Source organism: Ambystoma mexicanum, chromosome 1q (genome assembly GCF_040938575.1).
Source record: "Ambystoma mexicanum isolate Mex_15411 chromosome 1q, UKY_AmexF1_1, whole genome shotgun sequence".
NCBI classification, from domain to species: domain Eukaryota; kingdom Metazoa; phylum Chordata; class Amphibia; order Caudata; family Ambystomatidae; genus Ambystoma; species Ambystoma mexicanum.
In genome coordinates this window covers 1,527,039,905-1,527,055,233 of record NC_090922.1, presented here as the reverse complement: position 1 = coordinate 1,527,055,233, position 15,329 = coordinate 1,527,039,905, and the positions used below count along the sequence as shown (strand labels likewise).

Here is a 15,329-nt window from a genome sequence, read left to right as displayed (position 1 = left end):
TGCGCGGGGAGACTTCCTTTGCCTCCCGTGCTTGTGACGCCCCCTTGCAGCCTCCGTAACGCTCTGTTGGCGGGGCCGCTGGTGATCCGCTGCACGGAGAGACTTCCCTTGCCTCCCGTGCTCGTGACTCCTCTGCGCAGCCGGCTCCGCGAGCTTCGCTTCGTCAGCCACGCGGGTGCTTTGTTCGGCGCAGGTCCCGCCGGCTGCTTGTTCCGCTTCGGCCGTCGCTTCTTCTGCTGTCCGCCGCGCCGGGGCTCGCCTTCCTCCTGGGTCCCACAACGGCAAAACGAAGTCCGAAACAAAGCGACAAAAGAAACCCTCCGACGTTGACGGGCGCCCGGCTGCTGGAAGAGCTGCAAGTGCTCGTGTGCTGGGCGCCCGTCGCTTATGTACCCTGAGCTCCTCCCTCTTCTTTTGTTGCCCTTTGCGGGCTTTTGCAGGCTTTTTGGCACCCTTTCCTTCTTTGTCTCCTTTTGCCGCCCTCTCCCCTGCCCTTGAGGGGGGAGGGACGAGAGAGCGGAAGGAGGGAGGCCCCTGCCCCGGTTATCGGGGTGCCTCCTCCATTCCTTCCAGTCCCCGTTGTCACCTTCACTTCCTTTCAATGCTACACAGCTCTTACACTATGACCAAAGCATGTTCACCCGTGAGGTGTCTACACAGGTGGCCAAACACAAGGACGGCCTGGCTATAACTTGCAGACGCTTGCTGAAGTACATACATTAACCAACTGAGCTATTCAGGGCTCACCAGAGCTTGTTGAGGAGATAACATACGTGTACAGTTGCACAGTGCAACACTTGTGGGCGGAGCTGCACCGCCTTGTCATGCATCCTGCTCCAGGGACTGGCCTGCAAAGAATCTGTGAAGCCTGGGGGGGGGGGCACATCCTTGAAATCATGCTTCTTTCATTTCAAAACTGCTCAATTTCTTTGTTAAATAAGTTGTCAGTTAATAAGAAACATCACTCAGCAAGACTGTTTTCCATAGCGTCACCGCACTGCTAGCCCCGCAAGGATGACATGTCTGGCACAATCTCTAGAGTTACTGGCATCCACCCCAGACAACAGAGAAACGCAGGGCACGTTAGGTACCCAGGCAGCGTACTAACAACGCACAGCGAAGGAAAAGAGAACCGCTAGAACGCGAGTGGCACCACGGCCACCCGAGGTAAAAGGGCACGCGGGCAACAGAGCATTCATGTGTGTGGGTAATTACAGACACAATCTATTGACCATGGCATGATCCAGCGAGCAGCAGCTGCTTAGAAGTGTCCGACTACAAACATGACAGATAATGTGGCAAGTGACTTAGATAACAGAGAGTGGATTAACGTGACGGGAGCATTGTACCCCCTCACCCCCATGCCACCAAAGAGTGCCACGCTCCTTATGCAGTATTCTATATCATTTGTCTTGTCTCATACATGTGTCATTAAATCAAGAACTATGATCCACAACCTAAAAGGGTAGAGGGGGAAGTAACCAAGGGACCAAAAGAGACAACGTTGGGCTTCTCTGTGGTCGTGAGACATTAATAACTGACATATTGTCTTGGCTTGCAGCAAACTGAAGCGGAAGGTTTGGCCCCCGGTCCCCAATCTGCACAGAGTCCTGGATGGGTTCCTGGCTGAGATCCAGAAGCAGCACCAGGTGAGTGGCAGATGCTGAGCTCTGCTAGGATGGAGTCACTGCCAATCTGTGAGTGTTTTACAATGCACGCCCTTCAACAGTGACTATCAGAATGCTAGCCTCCACCCACACTGACTGTCTGTCTCAGTGTTGGATTCTGCGTTGAGTGCGTAAGGACCCCCAATATAGAGCACAGTTCCTCAACTCCACCAGTGCCCTGTCTCAGAGTCTGTGTGTAGTGTGTACTGTACCCCTGGCCAGTTTCCTGTCACACTCTCTCCCTCTCTGTGTTTTGTGCAATGAATGTCTGCTTGTCTGTACCGTCGTCCTCAGGATCCAGTCTCAGGGTATAACGTCTCTACATTGGGCCTACTGTCTTGCTAGGTGCTGTTTTCTGATTGGTGGATATATTGAATGAGTCACAACTTCAGGCCAGGGTGAGCACATTTCAGAACGTGTCCTAAGCAAACTGTTTGCCAGAAGCCTTCCCTGGCTCACCTGGTGGTACTGATGATCGAGCAGTCCAGGTAGACTCTTAAGAGAGAAGCTTGACTCTCTGGAACTGGAATGCTGCACAAACCAACACCACATCGAATAACCGTAGCTCTATGAAGAGATGTTATGAAAAAATATATGTTATCCAAAGTGACAATCCAGAATATAGAAGCTTCACACAGCGTTTTCCACAAACCAAGAGAAACAGACAAAATCCAAAATGTCTGACATTGATTTGAACACAGCAAAGGATAAAGAGGTGAAACAGCAGATTGTGATGGACTGCGTAATCTTGACAGTGTGGGGAGAAACCTTACTGATTGCGGAAGACCCGGTCTAATAATCCAATAAAGAGCGTGTCCTTGTTTTATCAATACTACTTTGTCACATATGGTTTCAGGAAGGGGATGCCAAGTACCTCAACATAAGTCCCAGATCTACTTTGAAAAAATGGTTAATTCCAGTAAAATAACAGCATAGTCATGGTTTAGAGGAGCGTGAAGGTCAGTTTAAAGAATTTGACCAGCCCCGTCAACCCTCAATAAATCTCAAATAACTCTACTAGGTGGAACTTGGCACCTATAACGACACATATTTCTACAACATCTTTTAAGAAAAAAAAAGAATTTGGCTTTCTGGGTCTGAACATGTTGAACTCCCCAAACTCTTTGTAAATACCAATTCTGAGGTGCTGGATTAGACCTCTGGCGACTATGGGAAGACTGTAAAAACTAAAGTTTGATACAATGGAAGAAGCTGTGGACTTGAAAATGTAACTTGATAACATTATAACCCAGTATTCTGTGATTAACAATTCTTTCTATGAGATGACACTAACTACCAGTTGAAGAGCAGGAGCTGCCTGAGAGTGTTAGACTCTCTATGGACCTAAGGGACAGGAGACCTGCGCTTTAGCCTTGATGCACTGTGGGGTGAACTGCAGCTCCCGTTTACCAGAGGAGCCTTGAACGTGCTTCCTCTTAAATTTCATGAGGACGATCTATCGCCAAAATGTAGGCACCTTCAACAATAAAAAGAGCTGCTAAAACTAGCAGAGTTATATACAATCTTCAAGCCAGAAAAAAGTCACTTCCCACCCACCAGCCAAGAATCAGTGTTTAGAATTCACCAGTATCACTTGCGAGGCATTGAACAATAAGGAACTGCTGGATAAACGAAAAGAAGCCCTCAAAGAAAAAAGGATGGCCAAGCAAGACTGGAAGACGAAACTCCACCATGTGCCGATGGAACGCAGTGCGATCAAGTTCCCGAGAGCAAACGAGATCCCAACGACTCTACAGAGAGAACAGATTGATGAAAGGGAAGGCTGTGACAAAATCTAATGGGGAACGATCAGCTTGTGGACCAATTATTCCTTCCTTGAGTGTTTAGGATGTGTATAAGAAAAATTGGGCACCTGGCTTTTCCCTGACTGTACCAGGTCCTTCAAGTACTTTATAAACAATTGGTCAGGACAATCCTGAACAGAGTCACAGTAAAAAACACTGACAATTCAGTAGTCTTTTTCAAACATATAATATAATTTTGTGTTTTGCAGATAAATGTATAAACATAACATACCGTGAACAAATTTGTAGTGAACCTTCCACATTCAAAAACAAAGAAAGCACACATTTACTATCAAAGATACTATTTTCAGTTGTCTGGACATTTAACATATACCTCCTCGTCTCCTTGGACAAGGTTACAATAGAACAGTGTAATTTAAGCAAGGTTTTTTCTGCCATTTTGGCTTACAGAAATAAGAGTCAACACAAAGGTTTTTCGGTCTATTGTGTTTTGGTAATCTCCAAACTCCAATGGTTTTCTTTGGATAACCTCTTCGTAAAAGTTTTTATTGTAAACCTTCTGAGTGTTTGGCAAAGGACACCCGCTCCGTGCAATTCCTGTGAATTCTGAGAAATTGACCGTAAGGCAGGTTTTTCTTTAGGCCAATTGAGTGGTAGCTATCAAGGTGTAGCAGATTGTTACGGTCAGTGGGTTTCCGGAACAGTTCTGTTTTCAAAATATCACCTTCTGTATAAATATGGAGGTCCAGAAAGTCAACTGAATCTTTGTTCCATGTAATGGTGAACTTACATTTGTGCCCCGTGGCTTCAACCATGTAAGAAAAGCTTGTAGTTGTGCCTCTGTGTAAGTCCATATTAACAGAACATCATCAATATAGTGTTTCCAAATCTGGATCTTCAACTGTAGGGATTGTCGTCTGTCTAGATATTTCTGGTTTCATAATCTGCCATAAAATGGTTTGCCAAATCAGGAGCAAAAGTAGCTCCCATGCTTACTCACTTGGTCTGTTTGAACCACTTGTTCTTGAACAGAAAATCTTACACATAGATTGGAGTTCTAGCTACTGATATAGCTCTTTTTATTTTATTTCTGTCCCGACAACAGGGCACTCAAAATATTTCATTTATTGTTTTCTAGAGACATACCACAGACAATGAGACCACCAGCACAATTCACGTCCTGATGAAGGTCGTTAGATTGGAGCTTCCCAAAATGCAATAGGTCGAAATACCTTTGTGTCGACTCTTATTTCTGTATGCCACAATGGCAGAAAAAAACTCATTTAAATTCCACTGTTTTATTGTATCCTTTTCCAAGAAAACGAGGAGTTATATGTAAAATCACCAGAAAACTGAAAATTGTATCTATGATAGTAACTGTGTGTTTTCTTTGTTTTTGAATGTGGAAGGTTCACTACATATGTTTTCACGGTATATTATGTTTAGAAATCTATCTGAAAAACATTATTATATGTTTGAAAAAGACTACTGAATGGTCAGTGTTTTTTTTACTGTGGCTCTGTTTAGGATCGTCCTGAGCAATTGTTTATATGTTTCTTGAGAGTTTAGGATGTGAACAGAGAACACATGGGCTACCTAGGGGCCTAGAGGAACACAGATTGGAGCCAAACGTATGCGTCAATTGGATGGAACCAACAGCCTGGAGAAAGGGTGAGATGCCAACTCAAGAAGGAAAGATCACTGAGAAAAAATTCAGCACACAGGAAAGCAGTAACAGCTGATCAACAAATGGAGCTTCCTCAGGAGGGGAGCGATGAGGATGGTTGCAGGTAAAGATTGGATTAAAGACCATCTATCGGTGAGTCTTGATCAAAACAGAAAATTCTAAAACCACAAAGAAGAACTTCATCACTCCATTAATAAAGTTCATGCAGATGTCGGAGCGAAGCCTGGGGGTATGAGCCCCCTACCAAAGGCACTGTGACAGCGTCCAGAGCTAAGGCTGAAGTATTGTGCTGTTCTGCTACAGGGCTGAAGGAGACAGCCCATGACCCCCGGACCATGGCTGCCTACCAGACATAGCCGGTTAGCATACACAAGGCAAGAGGGGTATGACGTGAACCAGATATAGCTAGAGAACTTAGACAAGACAACAAGTGCAACGACTTGAACCAGACATAGCCAGGTAACTTAGACAACACAACAAGTGCAATGACTTGAACTGGATATAGCTGGGTAATGTACACAAGACAACAAGTGCAACTACGTGAACTGAACATAGCGAGGTAACTTAGACAAGATAAGTGTAACGATGTGAATCAGACATAGCCGGGTAACTTAGACAAGACAAGTGCAATGACATGAACCAGAAATAGCCAGGTAAGTTAGACAAGACAACAAGTGCAACGACTTGAACCAGACATAGCCAGTTAACTTAGACAACACAACAAGTGCAATGACTTGAACTGGATATAGCTAGATAACGTACATAAGACAAGTGCAACGACGTGAATCAGACATAGCCAGTTAACTTAGACAATGCTACAAGTGCAATGGCTTGAACTGGATATAGCTGGGTAATGTACACAAGACAACAAGTGCAACTACGTGAACCGAACATAGCCAGGTAACTTAGACAAGACAACAAGTGCAACAACATGAACCAGACATAGCCAGTTAACTTAGACAATGCAACAAGTGCAATGACTTGAACTGGATATAGCTGGGTAACGTGCACAAGACAACATATACAATTACATAAATTGGGCATAGCCAGTTAACTTAGACAACGAAACAAGTGCAATGACTTCAACTGGGTATAGCTGGGTAACATAAACATACACAAGACAACAAGTGCAACGACGTGAATCAGACATAGCCAGTTAACTTAGACAATGCAACAAGTGCAATGACTTGAACTGGATTTATTTATTTATTTATTTACATTTGTAAAGCGTACAAAGCAGCCCTTAGGCATTGTGGCGCTGTTACAGTAGGATTACTTAGTAGCTGGGTAACGTACACAAGACAACAAGAGCAATGACGTGAATCAGACCTAGCCAGGTAACTTAGACAAGACAAGTGCAACTATGTGAATCAGACATAGGCGGGTAACTTAGACAAGACAACAAGTGCAATGACTTGAAATGGATATAGTTGGGAAACGTACACAAGACAACAAGTGCAATGATGTGAACCAGACATAGCTCAGTAACATACACAAGACAACAAGTGCAATCTTGTAAACCACACATATTCGGGTAACAGACTAGAGAAGTGCAATGACGTGAACGGATATAGCCGGGTAACATCGACAACACAACAAGTGCAATAACGTGATCCAGTCATAGTCCAGTAACATCAACAAGACAACAAGGGCAATGTTACAAACCGGACATAGCCGGGTAACACACACAAGTCAGCAAGTGCAATGATTTGAACCAGATATAGCCAGGTAACATAGACAAGACAACAAGTGCAATTATGTGCAACAGACATAGCCGGGTAGCATACACAAGACAACAAGGGCAATGAGGTGAACCAGCCATAGCGGGGTTTCATAGACAAGACAACAAGTGCAATGTGGTGAACCAGACATAGCCGGGTAACATATACAAGACAAGTGCAATGATATGAACCCAAACGTTACATGGACAAGACAACAAGTACAACGACATGAAACAGACTTGGCCAGTTAACGTAGACAACGCAACAAGTGCCATGACTTGAACTGTATGTAGCTGGGTAACATACGCAAAACAACAAGTGCAATGACGTAAATCAGACCTAGCCAGTTAACTTAGACAACGCAACAAGTGCAAGACTTGAACTGGATATATCTGGGTAATGTACACAAGACAACAAGTGTAACAACGTGAATCAGACATAGCCAGTTAAGTTAGACACTGCAACAAATGCGATGACATGAACTGGATGTAGCTTTGTAACGTACACAAGACAACAGGGGCAACAACCTGAAACAGACAAAGCCAGGTAACTTAGACAAGACAACAAGTGCAACGTCGTGAACCAGACGTAGCCAGTTAACTTAGACAACACAACAAGTGCAATGACTTGAACTGGATATAGCTGGGTAACGTACACCAGACAACAAGTGCAAAAACGTGAATCAGACATAGCCAGGTAACTTATACAAGACAAGAAGTGCAATCACTTGTGATGGATATAGCTGGGTAACGTACACAAGACAAGTGCAATGTTGTAAACAACACATGTCCGGGTAACATAGACAAGACAAGTGCAAGGCTATGAACCGGACATAGCCGGGTAATGTAGATCTTGTAAACCACACATATCCGGAGAAGTGCAAGGACATGAACGGATATAGCCAGGTAACATCAACAACACAACAAGTGCAATGACGTGATCCAGCCATAGTCCAGTAACATCAACAAGACAACAAGGGCAATGTTACAAACCGAACATAGCCGGGTCACACACACACGTCAGCAAGTGCAATGATTTGAACCAGATATAGCCAGGTAACATAGACAAGACAACAAGTGCAATTATGTGCACCAGACATAGCCGGGTAGCATACACAAGACAACAAGGGCAATGAGGTGAACCAGCCATTATGAGGCTTCATAGACAAGATAACAAGTGCAATGACGTGAACCAGACGTAGCCGGGTTACACAGACAAGACAAGTGCAATGACGTGAACCAGACATAGCTGGATAAAATTGACAAGACAAGTGCACGGATATGAACTAGACATAGCCGTGTTACATAGACAAGACAAGTGCGCTGAAGTGAACCAGCCATAGCCCGGTAACATATACAAGACAACAAATGCAAGGATATTAAGCAGACATAACTGGGTAACCAAGGCAAAACAACAAGTGCAATGACGTGAACCAGACATAGCCGGGAAGCATAGACAAGACACTAATATAATGATCTGAACATAGGCAAGACAAAAAGTGCAAGAGGTCTCCATGTAGGGGTCAAAGAGTCCCTGACAGGGGGATTCTGACAATACTTGCTTTAAACATTCCTGGGGTTGGTGATGAGCTCTACGGGGGACCACCAGCATCACCCAGAGTCCTACAACGGTGGAATGGTGGACCCCAAGGGACCTGGAAGTGGATGATCTCTGTAGTTTGCAAGAGATACAGGCAGACTCATTGTACTCGAGGTAACCAGGGCTAATCCCCTCAAGCACCTGATGGATAAAGCACAGGACTTTAGTGGAGACCCTAGCCTCAACCAGCAACCATTGCAATAATTTCAAGGAAGGCGGGAGGGATTCCCATGGATGTAGTCCCAGTATGAGTCTGGTTGCCTGATTTTTGATTACCTGCAGAAGGTGGATAGTGATATTATACAGGCTGAGATAGAGGCTACAACAGTATTATTGCCTTGTAGAAGGCTAGCGGTCACTTCCACCTTATGAGAAATTGAGAGAAGGACGAATAAGTCCAAGGAGGCGTCTGAACCAGGCAACAAACAGCCAACCAATGAGAAATCTGGCAGCAAGCAACGACCACCACGACCAGTGCTCTAGAAACATCACACGTATGCCTGAAAATGGAAAGAAGCCAAAGATGGCAGGCATCTGACTCCTCAATTAAGGTCCCAATTTATGATGCAGTTAAGCGGTGGAATGATGGCACAAACTTGCACCAACATTCGCCACATTGTCCTGGAATGCCAGTCCAAGCACTGTGCACCACTCTACCATGTAGTCTCCCTAGAAGTGCGCTTCAATACTGAAACTGATGCTAACAACGGCCATCATAGCCTGAACCCCCAACACCGCCAACTGTATTCCTTCTGTAAATGATATCCCATTGAGCTCTTGCTGTCTGCTGTGTTGCACTCTCTGCACAGTGTTGCACTCCTGAACAGTGTTGCACCTTCCAGGCACTCCTCTAAAGATTTAACTTAGATTGGTCAAGCATCACTGCGGATAGGTGAGTGAAAGGCTGCCCCAAGGTGATTTCTCCCCTTAGGATCACAGTGACTGTCTGGTTGGGGACTGTAATTCAGGGATTTCTTATAGATTATGCCTTGAGGGTCTGCAGATGACCACGACAAACGACAACACGAAGACCATCCAGTCCTGCCCAGTAGCTCCAAGCTCTGTCTTTGAACTGTTTCTGTGAGATTATGTGGTCATTTATTAGTTCAAACTGGATTGAATGTGTTTTAACCACTGCCTATGGTTTCTAAGTAATAGAGTTTTTGATGCCAAAATGTGTAAAACTATGACATCAAAGTTCAACAAGGTAGCGTCCCATGATGTCATCGGGAGAGTCAGAGAGCATGTGAATGATTTTGGAGCAATTATGCTTTTCCCTTGTTTTTAGCTAAGGATTGACTTCCAAGCCCCCTAATGTTAAGTTATTTTTCTAGCACTCTCTGTCTTCTATATCCTCCGTCCTCCTCTGTTCACCTATTGAATTTTCTTTCTCTGCAGCCCACCCCTTCCTTCTATGAAAAGCCATCAGAAGACATACTCCTGCCATGTCTTCTTGAAATCATGTCTGAAGAGAAGAGCATGTCACCCAAATATGAAGCCAATGAAGACACCCTACTCATCAAGTTAACAAACAATATGGTCTGGTCCCCCACTCCGGTTCTCCTCGACATTCATCAACCCACAGACATCGGTGATCAGCGCCATCCACAGCAGGACTACGTGGTCCTCGCTCCCACTAGCGTCTCCTGCAGCCGTTACGAGAATGAATACAGCAATGGGGCTGTGGCCCACAGCCTATTACTGCTCAGTACCCCCAGGAACGACACTGAGCCAGTGCAGACAATGGGTGACGGGGAAAACGGGCACTATGCAACCTTCACTAAGGACTGGCCAGGACACAAGATGCGCAACGAATGTAGGCCTTTGTGGGTCATCTCACAGCCAGCAGAGAGGGAGGATTGGAAACCGGAATCCATCAACACAACAGACATTGCCAACCAGTCCTACCTGCTGGTAGCTGGGACCAGTGACTGGCAGCAGGGATAGGAGTCTATAACAGGGTCCAGTGACTGGGAGCAGGAATAGGGGACAATAACAGGGGCCAGTGACTGGTAACAGGAATGGGTGTCAATAACAGGGGACAGTGACAGGGACCAGTGACAGGGAGCAGGAATAGGAGTCTATAACAGTGGCCAGTGACTGGGAGGAGGAATAGGGGTCCATTACATGGGCCAGTGAGTGGGAGCAGGAATGGTATCCGGTTAAATTCTCGAAAACATGTTTTCGAAATACCATTTTCTCGTAAAAAATAATGCCGAAAAAGACAAATCCAAATGTATTATTTTTTATTTTATGTTTTATTTTTGTTTCATATGAAAAAAAAGTGTCAATAAAAAAAATGGGGGTTTGGGGGGAACCCCCCCATTTCAAAAATAAAATTAAAAAAAAACCATTCGATTTGTCTTTTTTCGGCAATTTTGTGCCGACAAAATGGCATTTCGAAAAAATATGGCGTTTGAAAATGTCACTATAAACAAGCAGGAATAGGGGTCTATATTAGGGGCCAGTGACTGGGAGCCGGAACAGGGGTCTATAACAGGGGGCCAGTGACTAGGAGCAGGAACAGGGGTCTATAACAGGGGCCAGTGGGTGGTAGCCGGAATAGTGCTCTATATCAGGGGCCAGTGGATAGTAGCAGGAATAGAGGTCTATAACAGGGGCCATTGACTGGGAGGAGGAATAGGGGTCTATAACAGGGGCCAGTGACTGGGAGCAACAATCGTGTTCTATAACAGGGGCCAGTGACTGAGAGCAGGAATAGGGGTCAATAACAGGAGCCAGTGACTGGGAGCAGCAATAGTGGTCTATAACAGGGGCCAGTGACTGGGAGCAGGAATAGGGGTCTATAACAGGGGCCAGTGACTGGGAGAAGAGAGTTGTGTGTGACAACTAGAGTCATTGAAATCCACTGCAGAAAAGAACTGTGCTACTTTTAGACTCATTGAACAGCACTAGGGGAAAGGGTGGTGTGCAACTCTTATACTCAACAGAAACAACCAGGAAAGAGTTGTGTTTCACTCCTAGACTCACTGGATACCTCTGGGGAAAGAGCTGTGTTCCACTCCTAGGCTCACTGCATACCTCAGGGGAAAGAGCTGTGTTCCACTTGTAGACTCACTGGATAACTCTAGGGAAAGAGTTGTGTTCCACTCCTAGACTCACTGGATACCTGATGGGGAAAGAGCTGTATTACACTCCTAGACTCACTGGATACGACTCACCGGATACCTCTAAGGAAAGAGTTGTGTTCCACTCCTAGACTCACTGTATACCTGAGGGGGAAAGAGCTGTGTTCTACTCCTAGACTCCCCGGATACCTCTAGGGAAAGAGTTGTGTTCCACTCCTAGACTCACTGGATACCTGATGGGGAAAGAGCTGTATTACACTCCTAGACTCACTGGATACGACTCACCGGATACCTCTAGGGAAAGAGTTGTGTTCCACTCCTAGTCTCACTGTATACCTGAGGGGGAAAGAGCTGTGTTCTACTCCTAGACTCACCGGATACCTCTAGGGAAAGAGTTGTGTTCCACTACTAGACTCACTGGATACCCGAGGGGGAAACAGCTGTCTTCCACTCCTTGACTCACCCGATACCTCTAGTGAAAGAGTTGTGTTCCACTCCTAGACTCACCGTATACATCTGGGGAAAGAGCTGTGTTCCATTCTAGACTCATTGGATACCTCAGGGGGAAAGAGCTGCGGTGCAGGTGTTGGGCATGCTGCCTCCTTCCTGGGAAGAGAGATATGTGTGCATGTGTAATGCTGGGACTCACTGTACCACCCGCTTGCATAACCCCATACATAACCCCATATATCACATATATATATATATTTTTCTTCTTTACCTGACCTCTAGTCGGGAATCTCGATAGTCCGCGGTCAAGGGAGAAACTTTAAATGCAATAATTGATCATTGTGCTTATTGCGAGCCTCAGCGTCTCTGCAACGTGCATGCCTTTTCCCCTGCATACAGCCCCACCTTCACCATTGCTGGCGTAATCCAGCACAACATCTCAATCATGCACATGAGCTGGTCATGCACTGCCACTGGTTCACCTCTCTACCAATCCCAATGCCACAATGCTAGCTCCTCACCATCACAACACACCGTCCTATGCACCGACCTATGGGTGACCTATGGGTGACATCACCAATCTAAAGTTTGACCAGATGGACAGACAATTTGTACATGCACAGAACAATGCCCTGTTGCTTCAATCCCGCACAGAAAACCCACAACCCACGATCCACAGCTGTCTTCCACCTCTACGGGGTGGAATATACTATTTAACTTCTCATGATTAACTGCACCCACTGCATTGTCTAACGTGTGAAACACCGCTCTGCAGGAGACTTAACCAGCTAATGTACCTTCTGCAATCTAGGAAAGCTCCAGCTAACCCTCACGGGGAAACCGACATCTATGCTTCAAGCTAAAACTCCTAATTCATAGGGATACCTAATGTACATATGTCTATAGTCCACACCTATCAAGTCAATAGTCCCAGTTGCTCTCCAGAACCTTTTACCTCTAAGACCGAATGTTCACTAGACATAGAAAAGAGACTTCTACCTCAGCTCTGGTCCCTAAGATTACACACGTGCTACCACTATTCCATCACCACTATTCACTCCTATAACTCACAATATCACATTTAACACCTCCCGCCTCCCGCATGCGTGAAACCCACCCACACACCATGTTGCTTTTTATGTGGACCACTATTTACATTCTGTGTTTGTTGACGCTGCTCGGCCGCTGGCTCCTCGTCAACCGCTCATCTCGCCCTTCTGGTCAGCTTGGACACCTCACCAACCACAGGCGGATATATTCTCAAGACGGGGCCAGTGACTGGGAGGAGGAATAGGGGTCATTAACAGGGGCCAGTGAGCGGGAGCAGGAATGGTATCCGGTTAAATTCTCGAAAACATATTTTCGAAATACCATTTTGTCATAAAAAAAATCTGAATGTATTATTTATTTTATATGTTTTATTTTTGTTTCGTAAGTAAAAAAAAGTGTCAATAAAAAAAATGGGGAGTTGGGGGCGGACCTCACCCATTTAAAATATAAAATAGAAAAAAAACATTACATTTTTTATTTCGTCAATTTTTTGTAGACAAAAATGGCATTTTGAAAATATGGCATTCGAAAATGTCACTATGAACCAGCAGCTTCTAGACTCACCGGATACCTTTAGGGAAAGAGCTGTGTTCCACTCCAAGACTCACTGGATATCCGAGGGGGAAAGAGCTGTGTTCCACTCCTAGACTCATCGGATACCTGAGGGGGAAAGAGCTGTGTTCCACTCCTAGACTCACTGGATACCTGAGGGAGAAAGGGCTGTGTTCCATTTCAAGACTCACCGGATACCTCTGGGGAAAGAGCTGTGTTCCCCTCCAAGACTCACTGGATACCCGAGGGGGAAAGAGCTGTGTTCCCCTCCAAGACTCACTGGATACCTCAGGGGGAAAGAGCTGGGGTGCAGGTGTTGGGCATGCTGCATCCTTCCTGGGAAGAGAGATGTGTGCGTGTGTAATGCCAGGTCTCACTGTTTCTCTCCAGGAGAGAAAGATTAATTACGGAACTACTCATTATTCTCGAGAGAGCAAGCCCAGTCCATGATCTTATGCCCTCACCCTCACTCGCTTGTTCACTCACTCATCCATTCCTATGGGGCATAGTCTGTGTATACCGCTTGCGTGCAAGTGAGCGCAACATGTACAATGACTTCGGGGAGGGGGAGGGGCAGCAATGGTGTCTGATGATACGATACCTGTCTGTGACGTGCACATGTTCAGCCCATTGCACGTGTTGCACATGCAGTTGTATTGTAGTTGTGATATATATAGCACCTTTTACCATTATTATAGTCTCACAGCGCTGTATGCAGTGACTTGGCTTGAAGTGCGAGTGAGTAGCGAGCGTTCTCAGGCAATATGGTGATGGTTGGCAGCTGCTTCTTGGCACCTCCCCGTGCCCTCCCGCTGACCCGGGGTGCTTCTGTGCTGATCGGCGTGTGCTCTCAGCTTTGGGGTCTGGGAGGGGTGTAGAGGGCGTTGCTATTTGTTTACACTATTTGCAGGGGTTCACACTTGGCGTCTGTTCAATCTTTTCCACAAATGATCCAATAATGAGCGTGCTGTCACGCTGTCACCCAGGGTGGTCACCGTTTATACCCGAGAGGGTCCCGTTCCCCACTGCCTGGCCGATCTGCATCCCAGAGCAGGGCCACGTGAGATAGCTGGGCGCTGCAGGGGGTTTGCATGCAGGGGGTGCCCAAGCTTTGCTACGGTGCCACGTGTAATATGCGCTTCCATTTTTGATCTTCATGTTTTAAAGATTATCTCATGTAAAGGACATGCCAGTTGAATATGTTCAATCGTAATATTACATGCGCATTATTTGAACATACAACTGAAATGAAACAGTACACCTGACATGTCTGCATTCCAAATAAATCCCATGCAACATACGTTTCTTTTGTTCCATATCCCAATGGACACTGACTCCCCGCCTGTAGCGCTTGCATGCGAGCATGTATGTTCATGCATTATATTGCTCACCTGGCCATAGCCACGGGTGACGTCAATCGCTAGGTTGTGAAAACAAAATTAAAATATCGAGGCTGAGTACCCCAAAAGGAAATACACCGAACACGGGTTTCAAAGGAATATACAAAGAACTTTATTTTATACTGAAGTTTTCCAAGAAAAGTAACAGATAGCTATCGGCCCTCAGTACAACACAACAATCTCCAGCGTGGTTCAGTGTGTTAAGTGTGAGACGCTGTACATTAGAATTTGTTGCTCTTTTATTCCATTTGCGAACATGATGTCCAACCCTACTTCGGGTTAATATTCCGCTAATACATTACTGATCTAGGGTTCATGCCGAGTTTGCATATCCACATGCAACTAGTT

At 45.5% G+C, this 15,329-nt stretch overlaps 1 protein-coding gene across 1 annotated transcript in view; it reads left to right on the top strand.

The window, feature by feature from the left end:
• MPL (MPL proto-oncogene, thrombopoietin receptor) overlaps window positions 1-14,882 on the top strand; it is a 301,040-nt gene extending 286,158 nt beyond the window's left edge. Inside the window, exons 11-12 of the mRNA XM_069642442.1 lie at window positions 1,562-1,649; window positions 9,839-14,882. Of these exons, the coding sequence (XP_069498543.1) occupies window positions 1,562-1,649; window positions 9,839-10,387 (637 nt within the window). The 3' untranslated portion in view covers window positions 10,388-14,882. The remainder of the gene's footprint in view (window positions 1-1,561; window positions 1,650-9,838) is intronic.
• Window positions 14,883-15,329: the final 447 nt, after the last annotated feature.